At 39.7% G+C, this 15,393-nt stretch overlaps 1 protein-coding gene across 2 annotated transcripts in view; it reads left to right on the forward strand.

Annotated features, from left to right (window-relative positions):
• Window positions 1–13,610, forward strand: part of ELK3 (ELK3, ETS transcription factor) — a 36,694-nt gene extending 23,084 nt beyond the window's left edge. For both annotated transcript variants that reach the window (XM_011365920.2, XM_023533981.1), the window contains 2 exons: window positions 5,403–5,525; window positions 10,993–13,610. In XM_011365920.2, the coding sequence (XP_011364222.1) occupies window positions 5,403–5,525; window positions 10,993–11,091 (222 nt within the window). In that variant the 3' untranslated portion in view covers window positions 11,092–13,610. The remainder of the gene's footprint in view (window positions 1–5,402; window positions 5,526–10,992) is intronic.
• Window positions 13,611–15,393: the final 1,783 nt, after the last annotated feature.

Raw genomic sequence — 15,393 nt, forward strand, 5'->3', positions numbered from 1 at the left:
AGATTCCTCATGGAGACAGCAGGCACTATGAGGAACTGAAAAATGGGAATACAAAAGCCAGCTGGGTATCAAGGAGTGATATACAGTTGGAGCTCGGCTGCCAAGGTCATATTGGACTGTAGCTAAAAAAGCAAGGATGTTATCTCTGATGGCATGAGCTACAGAAATTGAGACGGGGCAGGAGCCAGGATGTGAAACTCTCCTGGTTCCTAGCCAGGCGCCATGGAAGCCTGAGTGGTGCCAGCTGGAACTTCTGATCCTCTGCATCTTCCGCACCTTGTATCATCTGGGTCTCTTCCTTCCATTTGCCTCTTCCATTGATTCTCTCTCTCATCTGACGATGGAGAAGTGGTTCAGAATCGGAGGCTGGCACATTGCGTTTCCCTTCGCTTAAGCCGAGGCCTCTGTTAATCTTACGTGTGACGTTTAAGATGCTCAGCTCAGATCCGTGCAGGCCCCAGGGCATGGACTCGCCATCAGAGTCTGAGCATGCATGCCCCCGGCTGCTTTATTATTAGCCGCAGCCTTCGATTAGCACTAATTGAGCAGAGACAGCTTGCTGAGGACCGATGCTAAAACCTCCTTCCTGCATTTACTGTTTACTGGTGGATGTAACAACTTGGAGCCAAAATCGTAAGGTGGGAATTTAGAGTGAAACGGATGCGTGTGCTGAGGAGCAGTCAGGGCTCACTGTGTCCTGTCCCACCTCTGGGGTGGTCTCTCATCTCATGGTCCCTTTTGCCATTATCACAGAAGGAAAAAAGTTTGTTTTTCCTTCATCCCACTCTAACACTTCCCCTGCTCAGCCTGTGGGGAAGCAGTTGTCCTCTTAGGAGCGCTTTGCCGTGGAAGATGTCACTGGTAGACAGGTCGTGAGTGACCTGCCACTCCCACTGAAGTTTCCTGCTTCCTCCAGCTCAGGCCGCCTGGGGTGAACAAACCATAGTAGTGCCCCCTACCCCGCCCTACCCTGCCCAGGGGGCCTATCCTGTCGCCATCCTCCCCACTTCTGCCCTTATTTTTTCTCCTGCCACTTACTGTACCTACCCTAGACCCTTGTGGAATTCTCCATTTTGTCCCCCTTCCCTTAAGATCAGCATCCTCAGTGCTACACCAACTACTGGATGATTCCACTTCTCTTTTTAAAGTCCTCCAAACCACGTTTATTTGAATTCAGACAGTTCTAGGAGTTTCCAGGGATTCACTGACACCTTTATTTGTGGATTTTTTTTCACTCCAAAGTGGCATTACCATGAATTCTCTTGGCATCTATGAGAGAGTTAGACATGTTTGTTGCTACAACAAACTGTTAAATGGACCTCCTGATTTTCTCTCCTTCATTTCCAGAAGCCCTAATGACCTATCAGCATCTCAGATCCCCAAATCAAGTAATCTACAAATACTGCTTGTTATGAAGCTCATGTGTATCCTTTCTAGTCAGTTAACTAAAGAATGGCTACTATTTGTTAATTCATTTGGGAAATAATTATAGAACACCTCCCATTTGCTAGGCGCCTGGGGATACAGACATACGCGAGATCGACACACACAGTTCCTGCTCTCATGCGCTACACTTAACTGTCCAGTAGGTAAAGAATAAGGGGCAATATATAATTTAGGGTGGTGTGAAATTACAGAGGACCCTAAGAACTGGTACCAGGGGCCAGTGCTCCTATGAGAATCTAATGCCTGATGATCTGAGGTGGTGATGTTAGCGCTGGGGAGTGGCTGCCCGTACAGATGAGGCTTTGCTTGCCCCTCCAGCTGTGCAGCCCAGTTCCTAACAGGCCACGGCCCGGGGGGTTGGGAACCCCTGATATAGGGAATTTTGGGAGCATCTGATATCAGGTTATAGGGGAACCTAGAATTGCGGCTAAGGAGGTTGTACTTCCCGCGCCCCCCACCCCCCTTTCTGAAAGAACTTCTAGTGAATGTAATGTCTGCAAGTGACTGATTTGGTGGTGGAGCTCAGAATAGATTGGGAGAGAAGCCAGAGGCAGGTGGACTGCTTTAGGTGGCTATTGCCAAATGCCATCTGTCAGATGATGGGGCTTGGATGCATCAGAAAGAGAAATGAAGGGATAAATAAAAGTCAGTTCAAGGAAGTATCCACAGACCTTGCCTAGAGGCTATGGTGAGGGGAAGGCATTTTGCATCACGGTGACTGGGATGCTAGATTGTATCCTTTCTCTGACACTTGATACATACTGTATACTCAGTATTTGTTGAGTGGATAGATAAATGGTAGTACTACTGACAGAAATGGAGGAGTCATAAGAAACACTGGATTTAGAAAGAAGGTGGTAAATTCAAGTTTGAACATGTGGGGCATTCCACGTGGAGATGTCCAACAGGTGAGAGGCAAGGGCATACGTCTAGAGTTACGATCGATCGCTTGAGCTCATCAAGTATTTGGTAGCTGTGTCCTACAGGAGGAATAAAGATAAGCAGGATATCTGAAAGGCGGTATTAGTAGGATAATAAAAATATGCTAATTACCATAATACGAGGCAGAACATGCTAATAAAAAAGGTGATTAAAAAGCGTTATAAGGATTCAGAAGAAAAGAGAATGTCATCTGATTGAGGGGAGAGCAGGAAAGCCTCTGAAGCGGTGGTATTTTGATGGGCAGAGGGAGGCAAGGAGTAGGGAGGAGGAGAAGGAGGTCGGAAGGCATGATCTGGGTGGAGGACTACGAACAGAAGACACTCAGGTGTGGCTTGTCTTGACACCAGCTCACCAGGTTTACCTCAGATGTTTGAGTTTTGTAAGAGATTCACTATTAAGTGGGAGAGCTGAGCAGAGAGGATGAAAATGAGAGCCTGGTAGTTTTTTCCTCTTGGGCCTTCGGGCATCTCCTCCCCGAGCAGCTGATGGGATCAGGAACTCTGCCATTCAGAAGAGCCCAAGGAAGAGGAAGCATGCATTTTGTTTGTGGCTCCTTAAGCTCCAAGTCGTCAGGCTCAGCCCTCCCTGCCTGACTTCGGGAGCTTGTGGAGAAAGGCTCTGAGAGCTCACACTGTACTTGAGATAAGCCAGGGCAGGCTTTATAGGAACTTTCCTTAAAAGAGCAACCAAATAGTTTTTTCTTTAAGGCCACAGGATCTTTAGGGAGATCAGGGATGGAAGGGAGAGGAGTGAATTAAGTCATTTCATAATATTTATTTGCATATATTATAGATGATATTTCAAACATTAAGCATGAGAAAAACAGAAAGCTACTGTTTTCTGAATATACCTTGTATCCTTCAGAAAAACATATGTGCAAACACCTCAAATCCAGACATGGGTATAAATTTTAGACTATGAAAATATAAATGCTATACCTTGTATATTGTTCAAAGAATTAAAAAAGAATACGTATACATTTATGGCCGTGGATGAGAGAAAGACAGCTATGTTTTGTAGTTTAGAAGACTCATTGTCTCTATAGCTTTGAGACCTTTGTTGGTGGGTATATATGAGGAGGCTCTGAACACGTTGGTTATTAAATGTTAATGTGGCTTACTGTGGTTGGAACCCGGCTCCAGAGTAATATGCAAATATTAGTTCTCAGGTCACCTGAGCCTGTGGACTTGAGCCTAACAGGATGGAGAAAAGCCTTGAAGTACCAGCTGATGAAACTGGCTTGGCCGTTACAGAACGTCAAGCACTTTTCTATCTAGTGGTCCCCAGCCTTTCTGGCACCAGGGACCGGCGCTCCTCTGAGAGTCTAACGCCTGATGATCTGAGGTGGAGCTGAGGGTGGTGATGCCAGCACTGGGGAACGGCTGCAAATACAGACGAAGTTTCACTGGCTCACCCACCCACCACTCACTTTCTGCTGTGCGTGTCCCAGTTCCTAAGAGTCTGTGGGCCAGTACCGGTCTGTAGCCCATGGGTTGGGGACTGCTGCTGTGCAGTTGAGATTTTCTCCCATGAATAGGTGAAGTACATTAAGTGTGTCAGGTAGACCTTTAATTAATTTATAACAGTCTTTAACACTTGTTGAGCATGTGCTATGTGCCAGGCACATATTAAGAGCTTTACATAGGTCATCTTATTTAATCTTCCCAACAATCCTGTATGTAGGTATTTTTTCTCCTCACTTTAATGAGCAGGAAACTGAGGCATGGAGCAGATACCTAGCTAAGTAGTGGTTCCGAGGCCGGATCCCTGGTAGAGCCTGTGCTGCACCGGTAAGTCCTGACCATTAAGCCAGATGGCCTGGCACACCGGTGAAATTACCTTGGATTAGAACAAATGGAAAGTTAAAAATTAATCCAAAACATGTTGTTTATCCTACTAACCTCATTCATTCAATATGTAGGAAGTGCTGTGGAACCAAAGACTCAAATAATTTGGTATAAATTCGTTTACCTTTCAGCAGCTTCAGAGCTTGAGAACCTTGGGGTATTTGTCTCCATTCCACTAAGCAGAGCAGACCTTTCAGCTTCGGTTTAAGCCAAATGCTCTCGATAATTAACAAAGCTGCTTAGGCCAATTCTAGGAAAAAATAACACCGTAGCATCCAGCATGATGCAATCTGAAATGCTGGTGCCTCTGCTGTGGTTCTTCTTAAACGACGCACCTACCTACTGACATCACCAAACCACTGAGGGGCTCCTTCTAGTCACCAAAGGTGCAGAACCACCCTGGGCCAGAGAGTTTGCCTCCACCAAGGATAAAAGCCATGCAAGCTTACCAGCTGGGGAGGGTTGTTTCTCCTGCCCTCTAGCTGGCTTACAGGCCAAAACTCCTGCTGAGTGTGTGCAAGCAAATGCAGTCCTTGGCACTCTCCTGGGAAACCCAGCATTTTGGCTTTACACCCAAACTGACAAGAAAGGATTTTTTTTTCTTTCAAACCATTGCCAGGGAGATGAATTCGCATCAGCCCCACATCCGGAGTGAAATCTGGAAAACCCAATTCAGAGCTTTTGAAGAAGCTGCTACAGAGTTATTTTAGTAGCAAATCCTAAAGGGCCATTGATAGGGAAAGTGAAGCTTGGGAGGCCCTTTTAAATATGTGTTTGTAACCCAAGTAGTAGATGTCCACTAAAGAAAACTAAGAAAATATAGGGAAAATAATAATAATAAAGCCCCTTCACGGGGTCCTGTTTTGTTGTACACTAAGTCTCGTTTAAACGGGAGCGGGGAGCAAACTGGAGAAACCATCTGGGAAAAAATGGCCACAAACTGGAGCTTTCCACTAGAATGTTCACGGAAGGCAATTGGTCTATATCTCTCTTCTTTTTAAAATTGCTAATATAATTTCTTGCAGAAATAACAAGAGTCGTCAGGTTTTCCTAAGATGGTGAGGCTTCTTTCTTGGTTCATGGCTGATGCACCTAGCCACACTGCTAATCACTCCTGGAGTCAGGCGACATCTATGTCAAGAACTGTCTATGTGCTTTTTTTCCCAGACACCAAATGGACTGCTTCTGACCCCGAGTCCACTGCTGTCCAGCATACATTTCTGGAGCAGCCTTAGTCCAGTAGCTCCACTGAGTCCTGCCAGGCTGCAAGGGCCAAACACGCTGTTCCAGGTGAGCATTTGGAAAGAAACTTTTAAACACTGAACTTCTAAGGGATGTGTTCCCCAAAAATCCTGCAAAGGTAATAGTGAGTTCTGCCCCACATCCAGTTAAAATGTTAAGTTTCTAAAGGGTGTTTATGTTAATGGGGTTGTAGGCAAAAGGCAGCCTTCAAAGGCAGACAAAATTTTCACTGAAGCAGAAATGGAGTAGTCATGCTAGATTATCATAAATGGAACAATTTGTTCTTGAAATGTTTTGGAATTTTCATTGACTATGAAAACTGGAAATTTACTATGGAAAAGGCAAAACTTAAAAAATTGTACTTTATAAAATATCATTAAAGACTAAAATATTAAATATTACTCAACATTCAGTGATAACACTGAAAATTGAAAATAGTGAAGAGTTTTGCCATACTGTAACAGGAAAGGTATCTGCATAATTTCATGAATCATAATCAAGTTCTTCTTCTTGTTCCATAATAAAAAAGGAGTATCCAGGGCCCTTGGTTAGTAAGCTCCCTGTCCTAGGCGAGCACATTCATTATTCATTCACACACTAGAATCTCGAAGTAGTAGCATTACTTGCTATCATGTGGAAATCACTATTTCCTCTTTGAGACCCAAAGATTGCTATCTGTTTGAATATGTGAGTGTAGAATAGAAAGGATCCTAGGGACAGGAATGAAGCAAAGCTGGATAAAGTGCAAACTCCCTTCTTACCTAATTCTAGCCTCATCGGTCTCCTCCACCCTCCATCCCATACCTGACCGCTCTGTGGCTCTCTCCACGCTAGCTGTAGTTCTTTTGCTCCTGTTGCGTCTAGCCCTTACCACTTTGTATTACGATGGCTTGTTCCATTTGGCAATTTCCCCCACTACACTGTGGGCCCTCAAGAGGCTGGAACTGCGCCTTGATCACTGTGGTGTGCCACCAGCATCTAGCACATTGCCTAGTACATAGATGATGCTCAATAATTATTATTGACTGACTGAATCAGTGCCTAAGAATTTGTCGAGAGATGTCTTAGAAAGTAAGCATTAAAAAGATCGTGCTTTTTTGAGTTGGTCTGTTTGCTTATTGAGGTTAATTTAATATTTATCTCCTCTGTCCAAGGAGCTATATACATGGTTGGATTTAGGGTCTTGTTTTAAGAAAGGCGGAGCTAAGGAGGTTTTGATTGCTATCTTGCTTCTCTGGTTTCCTAGTAGGGTGGAGATAGGCTGTCATGATGTCACTATATCCCTGGAGTCATCAGGTTTCTCTTCCCGGCCTTTCTTCCCATCACAAGAAATTGAGCTACGGTCATGTGCAGCCAACATGTTGATTCTTAGCACTTTAACTCAGGCAGGGAAACAAAAACAGTGAGCAAATGTAGTATTAGGAAAGTTTTAGATCAGCAGTCTTTTGAAGGAGAGCTAAAAGACCTTATTTCCTGAAAGTCTCCAGACTAGAACAGCAGAATTCTAGTCTTCCAGCCCGAGCAGAGCAGAAAGGAGCTGTGTGATATGTACATATGCACAGTCAAGCCCCAATGCAGTGGGGACTGCACTACTACTCTAACCCTAGAATCTAACATAGGGCCTTTGTAGGGTCCAGTCTTCATTCTAACTTAATGGGAATAGTGGTTAAGAGCATGGCTCTTAAATAAGAGTATAAACTACACGCAAATAGGTTTTATAACTCAGTCGAAATGCATAAAATTCTATAAAAAAATTCTATAAAATTCCGAAGTGTCAGAAAAGAAACAAAAACCTAGAATATGCCAATAACCATTAAAGAAACAAATAGTAATTAAAGAGCACCTCACCCTGCAACCAACTCCTGCCAAAAATAAGTTGGGTGGTTTGGTACAGAAAGCACAGTTATCTTTCACAGGGTTTAAAAGCTGGCTTTACTGCTTATTAGCTATGACCTTTAGCCAATTAGAACTTATTTGAATTCTGTTTTCTCTTCTATAAAATGAGGATAACCAAACTTACCTTATAGGCTCTAGATATCAAAGGAAATGACAACCACTGGTAAATTGTAAGGCCTAGACATGCAACAGTTACTGAACTAGCTTGAAAATTACGAAAATATATTTACTTCTACAAATATTTATTGTACTTCTAACATGTACCAAGCTTTGTAGTTTGATATTTAGTGTTGAAGTTTAATATTTACCTCATCTAGACCAAATAGGAATTAAACTAGAAGACAGCCTAGGAGATCATTCTGACACATATCTCAAACAATGAAAATCTAGTTGTGAAAATCATGTATTAAAAGGATGCCTTTAATTATTCTTGTTCATTTGGGAGAACAGCTGCCATATTTCTTTTAGACCTGAAAGTTATCACAGCATATACCTTTATCTTATTTATCATCTTAATTACCAAGAATACAGAAATTAACTTTATTCTTTTTTTCGATTTTCAAAATTCATATTTTATGAATATGCTAAAACACACATCATGACAGTGATACTTCTCTACTTTTTTTCTGGCTTTATTGAAATATAATAATTAGTTGCTCATATTTACATTGTGCAGTTCAATGAGTTTTTTTTTTCAATTATAGTTGGCATACAATAATATACCAGTTTCAGTTGTACAGCACAGTGATCAGAGATCCACATAACTCGCAAAGCGATCAACCCACTAAATCTAGTACCTCTCTTCCCCCTTAAATATCTATTATATTATTAACCATCTTTCCCATGCTACACTCTACATTCTCTGTGACTATTCTGCAACTATCCATTTGTACCTCTTAATCCCTTTGCCCCTTTTCACTGTCCTCTCGACGCTCCTCCCATCTAGTAGCCCTCAAAATATTCTCTGTATCTATGAGTTTTTGTTTTTGTTGTTTATTTTGTTCTTTAGATTCCACATGTATGTGAAATCATGTGGTATCTGTCTATCTTATTTCATTCACCACAAAAACCTCTAGGTCCATCATGGCAGTATCTTTTTTCATCCCCTCCCTTTTAGTTTGTGTGTGTCTTTTAATCTGAGGTGAATATCTTGTAGGCAGCATATGTAGGGGTCTGGTTTTCTTATCCATTCGGCCACTCTATCTTTTGGTTGGAGCACTTAATTCTTGTCTATTTGAGGTACTTGTTGATAGGAATGCAGTTAATACCATTCTTTATTCATGTTTTTGATTCATGATTTTTGTTCTTAAAGAAGTCCCTCCAACATTTCCTGTAACACTGGGTTGGTGCTGATAAATTCCTTTAGTTTTTGTCCGGGAAGCTCTTTATCTGTCCTTCAACTCTAAATGATAGCTTTGCTGGATAAAATATTCTTGGTTGTAGATCATAGGTTTTCATCACATCGAATATTTTGTGGCAAGCCCTTCTGTCCTGCATAGTTTGAGAAATCAGCTGCCAGTCTTATGGGCGCTCCCTTGTAGGTAACTAACTGCTTTTCTCTTGCTGCTTTTAAGATTCTCTTTGTATTTAACCTTTGGCATTTTAATTATGATGTGTCTTGGTGTGGGCCTCTTTGGGTTCCTCTTTCTTGGGACTCTCTGAGCTTCCTGGGGTTTTATGTCTACTTCCATCACCAGGTTAGGGACGTTTTCCATCATTACTTCTTCAAATAGCTCTTCAACGTCTTGTTTTCTTTCTGGTAACCCTGTGACACGGATATTTTTACATTTAATAACGTCCTATAGGCTCCTTAAATTATTATTACAATCTTGGCTTTTTTCTAGCCATTCTGACTGAGTGTTCTTGGCTTTCCCATCCTCTATATAGGTCATTTGATCTTCTTCTTATTCACTCTGTTTATCCCATTTAGTATGTTTTTCATCTCAGATAATATGTTCTTCATTTCTGACTGGTTCCCTTTTATAACTTACAATTCCATTTTTGTTTTTTATCTCTTTGTTAAAGTTCTCACTGAATTCAACTACACTTCACCCAAGTTCACTGAGTATCTTTATAATCAGTGTTTTGAACTGTGCATCTGTTAGATTGCTTGACTCCATTATTCCTGGATCTCTGTTCTTTTCTCTCATATGGTTTCTGCTTGTCTTCCCATTTTGGCTGCCTTTCTGTGACTATTTCTATGTACTAAGCAAAGCTTGTAAGTCTCCCAGTCTTATTAATGCAGCTTTGTGTAGTAGGTGTCCAGTGGCACAGTCCTGGGAGGAGTTCAGCTGCAGGCCAAGTTTAGCTCCAGCCTGTGCCCCTCCAGAGCCACCTCGTAAGATTCAGCAAGTAATCCACAGATGCTGTGCTTATAATTACCTCAAGAAACCACACCAGAAACCGAGGCCAGCTGCCACCAGTGTGTCTTGGCATTGCTCAGCAATGAGCACTGGACTCGCGGAGCATACACCTGCATGTGGCTTGGGTGGGGCCATGAGTTGGGGGAGGCGGGGTTTCAGAAAATCCTTTGGGCCAAGCAACCTCTGTTATCCAGTTTAATGATGTCTCAGATATGGCGGCATTGTCTCCACACTCTGGGAGGGGTCAGGGCTCAACAGAGGAACAGTGGATACCACCAGCACTTCTACCTGGTAGAAAGCCTCACCTCTGGCCCTCACTCTGACAACTCAGTATCCCCCTGTAAGTCCCTGGTGCCCCCTGTGCAGCTGAACCGGCGCTGGTGCCCAGAGCAAGCAGGTCCATCACTGTGAAAGTACACTCGCGGACACAGCCCCTTTAAGAGGCGTCTGCAGTTACCGGCTGCTACTGCCACAGCTTCTGTCCCACTTAGCCACTGCTTGGGACTGGTCAGCCTTGTATCTTCGCCCCCTCTTACCTTCTACTGTTGCAGGTTGATTATTTCTCTCCCTAGTTGTAGTGCTTCTGTTCATCTAGATCCCAGGTGACTTTCCTTGCTGTTTGCTCTGTGTCTGTCACAACTTTGATTTGGTCGCAAGGAGGATAAACAAAACCTCTATCATTTACACCATTTTTTTCCCATCTCTTAACTTTATTCTTTAAGTTTTGTCATGTATGAGTGATCTCTCTATTAAGTTTGATATTATCATTTTACTTAGAGGGAATACTTTCTCAGCCCCCAAAGATATTCTTGCTTTTTAAATCTTTTAAGATAAAAACATCTCATTTTGATGGCCAATTTCAAAATACAGTATTAGAAATTACTGTAAAGGGTCAGCTGCCTGTGGTTTTCAAAATTAATTTCTTTTAATATTCAAAGCAAATCAGCATTCTAAATAGCTTGGAAACTTTTAAAACTAGTATTATATTTTAGTAAGATGTAAAATACATTTTTTTTTTCTCGTAGCCTATGCATAAAAAATCATTAGGGACATTTTCTGGGTTGTATCCTCTGCTGTATGTAATCTTGATTTCAATGTCATCTTTCAATTACTCATTCTGTAAAATAATTTACAACTTACAAATATCACAGGGGTGAAGACAGAACTGATTCACTATGGTCTAAGAATGTAAAGAACTTAAGTTCTTCGCAATGCATTTGCAATAATTATTTTAAAAATCTTTTGTCGCCCTACAGTTTCCAACACTGCTTAATGGCCACATGCCAGTGCCCATCCCCAGTCTGGACAGAGCTGCTTCTCCAGTACTGCTTTCTTCAAACTCTCAGAAGTCCTGATGACATCTGGCCACAATTAAAGACTCAATTAACTGATGAAACAAATATGGGCTAGTACCCATGGGCTAGTTTACCTGTGTCATGAGAAGGACTTTGTGAAACCCTCTGTTAATTTGGTTTGCACTTTTCATAACATGGATGGTCTAGATTTATGTTAGCATTTTTAAAACTTTTTTTATATTCAAGTATATATGAAAATCTGTTTTGCATTAAGTGAATTTGATTGTTTTTGTTTTTATATCCTTTTAGCTCTTAAGTGTTGAACACTGTTGACAGTGAAGAACTTTTCTTAATGGTTTTCAGTGTAACTAATAAGGATGTGAAGCTTTTTTTCTCTTTAATTCTACGTATGCTGAACTGTGCTTATATACACTATAACCAGCTGTGCCTTCCTTTGCATTTAGTTTAATGTAAATGATTTATATATTTTTTAGTATTGAGATGTTTGAAAGACAAAAATTAGTATCAAACAGCTTTCGTAGAATTTCATTATTTTTAACAAATAGGCAATATGAAAGCATATTCATATTCATTTTTTTTGCTTTCAATTATAATTGCCTTAGGATCTCTTTTGAACTGAAATTCAATAAATGTAATGTCCAAGTAATGTTTTTATAAGAAGAAACTAAGCCATATTTAGACAATAAACATTCATAAAAGAAAATGTTCTAAAGTGCATTTTTAAAAAAGTGAACTTTGAAAGGCTAGCCCTCTTAGCTGTTTACAATCTTTTAGATTCCTCCCAAACAACAACCCTGATGGAAAAGCTACGTCAAGTTTACTGAATCCATACCCCTGGAATATTTCCTAGGTTAGCATATACTTATTTCAAAGAAATAGCCCTGGGTTCTCCCCATTTTCTAAAGAGAATTATACTCCTTTGATACATTTCATGTATCATTACGAGTTAAGATGTTCTAAACTGCTAGAACTATAACATTTAAAAAGTCCTATGCTTTGGAAGAGGTTCACAGACTGGTGATAAATACAAACAAGTTTGTAACACCAGGCATCTTCATGTGTACAGGTATAGCCTTGCTTGTGGAAATCGAGATGTTATTACTAAGTTTATGGTGAGAATGAAGGAATTCTGATACAACAAATATAAAACCCCTCAGTAACCTCATCATTGTGGCACTGAACTGATTACATAACAATCTGGAACACTCAGCAGTAGATTCTTTTGTGTAGTGTATTTTAGAGCAGTGATAATAGAAACATTTTCGGTTCCTTCAAAAATCAGCCGGCATCACTCTAAGGTATTGTTCTGTACATTAGGTAGGAAAGTTCTAATGTAGCAGAACTGGAAAATGCCCAGCGCTCCTAATTCAAGGTCAGGTTAATGATCATCTTTAATTATAAGTAACAAACCAATTTAAAATGTGGCTGAATAATTATCTAAATTATGCATTAAATAGCAGGAATTATGAGAAGGGGTAAAAAAAAAAGCTTGTGAAAACATAAACATTCTTGGATTTCTAAAAAATCTAAAATTTTGTTATACTTAGAAATTTTGAGATTTCTGATTGGAACTGAGCATCTCTATGTGTGGGGATATATGCCTTTATCTGGAGAAAAAATCCAAACACTTTAGTATGCATCTCTGAATATAAAGTAATGGGGCTGATTCCAAAATTCACAAGCAGACACTACTGTCACTCCCTCTTGGGCTAAGGATAATTCTGTACTAAAATAGCAGGTCGAGCTGGTATTTACCAAACATAACACTTGAGAGTTAGAAGGGGCCTGGCTTCTGAGAATGTGTCCTACTGCTGTTTCCAGATAAGGACAACTGCAAAGGAGAAGCTGGGAGCTGCCTGAGGCCACGCAGCTCATTGAAGGTAGGACAGTGGTGCTCAGTCCAGTTCTGCTTCCCCATGCTTAATTACTGGTCTAAAACTTTGTGTTTGGTAGAAAAGATGGATAGAGCATTTTAAAAAATTGTTGGCTAAGAGAAGAACTATTGCAAGTACAGGAATGATTGTTAAAGAGTAACTAAACAGGAAGCTAATGTACAAGAATCTTAACCCAAAATATTTTAAAAGTTTAATGCTGATTGATTGGAAATGTTCAAGTGACTATATACCTGATTTTTGTAGTCCATTCCTCCAAATATTATGATTAACACATACTCCAGCAGCTCCATTTACTAGAAATGGAAAAATACCATAATGTTTGATGGACCAAAAAATCCACTGTAACACAAGCAGAGAACTGGAGGTATTGAAATATAACTGTTATAGCTCTGCCTCATTCTACATGTGTGGTGTTTGTTTTTTTAAGAACTATTTTAGTCAGAACATAGTTTCAAAGGACATATTAACTTTTTTCTTCCTTTTTATATGTCTGCTTGATCAGTGTTAAACTGCTATGGCTAAAGTTTTATAGAACTATAACCTAAACATTGGTCTCTTTGTACACATCTTTTCTGACTGCAAATCCTCATTCACTTTCATATATATGTATCATTTTTATTGTTATGTTATTTTTGTTCAATAAATGCTTTGTGATAAAATGTGTGAGGAAGCAAGTAGGTTGGTTTACTTCCACTTACTTGGGATAATCCAAGTTTCACTTTTCCAAAAGAGTCCAAGTTAGAAAATGAGTCTTGTCATCTAGTTTTAAATATGGTATAGCAAAACAAGCTATGCATAAATAATCTGCTTTAAAGAGATATTTAAGGAAACAAATATAATTGGAGGGAAAGGAATGGGTTTAAAAGTGCCCTTGATCTTTTAAGTCTTAAGTTCTATCAATGTTCTGTACTGAGATGGGGAAGGTGAGGAGAGGGGGAAAATTACCATTTATTCTTTTAGTCACAACTAATATCATACTCAATGGTGAAAGACTGAAAGCTTTCCCCTTAACATCAGGAACAAAATAAGGATACCCTCTGTTGCCACTTCTTTTCAACACAGCATTGAAAGTCCTAGCCAGGGCAATTAGGCAAAATAATAAATAAATCAAATTGGAAAAGAAAAAAATAAAACTATATTTATGATATGTCTTATATGTAGAAAACCCTAAAGAGTCCACAAAAAAAAAAAAACTGTTAGAGTTAATAAATTCAGCAAAATTACAGGATGCAAAATCAACACGTAAAAATCACTTTTATTTCTACACACTAGGAAGGAAAATTTTGAAAAAAAATTAAGAAAATAATTCCATCTACAATATCATCAAAAGGAACAAAAAACTTAAGGAATGAATTTAATTAAGGAGGCACTGAACACTGAAAACTATAAAACATTGCTGAAAGAAATTAGATATCCTGTGTTCATGGTTTGTTAAGATCACAATACTATCCAATGCAACCTACAGATTCAGTGTAATACTTATATGGAATTTCAACGGACCTGAATAGCCAAAACAACTCATGAAAGATCAAAGTTAGAGGACTCACACTTCTTGATTTCAAAACTTACACACTACGAGTAATCAAAACATGGTACACGGCAGAAGGACAGAGATGTAGACCAACAAAATAGAATCAAGAGCCCCAAAATAAACCCTCATATCTAAGGTCAATTGATTTTCAACGAGGGTGCCAAGACCTGTGGGAAAGGGCGGTTTTTTCAACACACACTGCTGTGAAAACTAGATATTCACATGCAAAAGAATGAAGTTGGACCCTCACTTTATATCATATATAAAAATTACCTCAAAATGGATCAAGGCCCGCAATGTAATCAGTAAAAGTATTAAAATTTTAAAATAGGAAGATATTCATGACCTTGGAGATTTGAGAATAGTTCCTTAAATGTGCCAACAAGAGCTGAAGCAACAAAAGAAAAAAACAGATACACTGGACTTCATTAAAATTAAAACTTTAGGATATCAAAATGATATCATCAAGAAAGTGAAAGACAACCCACAGACTGGAAGAAATTACATATCATATACCTCGAAAGGGACTATTATATAGAACATATATAAAAAAACTTACAACTCAACAACAAAAAGATATTACAACCCAATTTTAAAATGGGCAAAGAACTTGAATAGACATTTCTCCAAAGCAGATATAGAAATAGCCAATAAGCACATGAAAAGATGTTCAACATCCTTAGTCATTAGGGAAATAAAAATCAAAACCACAACGAGATAACGCTTCACACCTGTTAGAATAAACATAATAATAAAGGAAAACAAGTTCTAGTGATGATGAAGAGAAACTGCAACGCTTATACATTACCACTGTGAATGTAAAATACTGCAGTCGCTATGGAAAACAGTTTAGCGGAATGCACTTAGCATTAATGTCCTGACTAGGCAGAGAGCCAAAGGAGAGAAAGAGCATTA

The sequence above is a fragment of the Pteropus vampyrus genome, unplaced genomic scaffold (genome assembly GCF_000151845.1).
Source record: "Pteropus vampyrus isolate Shadow unplaced genomic scaffold, Pvam_2.0 Scaffold116, whole genome shotgun sequence".
NCBI classification, from domain to species: domain Eukaryota; kingdom Metazoa; phylum Chordata; class Mammalia; order Chiroptera; family Pteropodidae; genus Pteropus; species Pteropus vampyrus.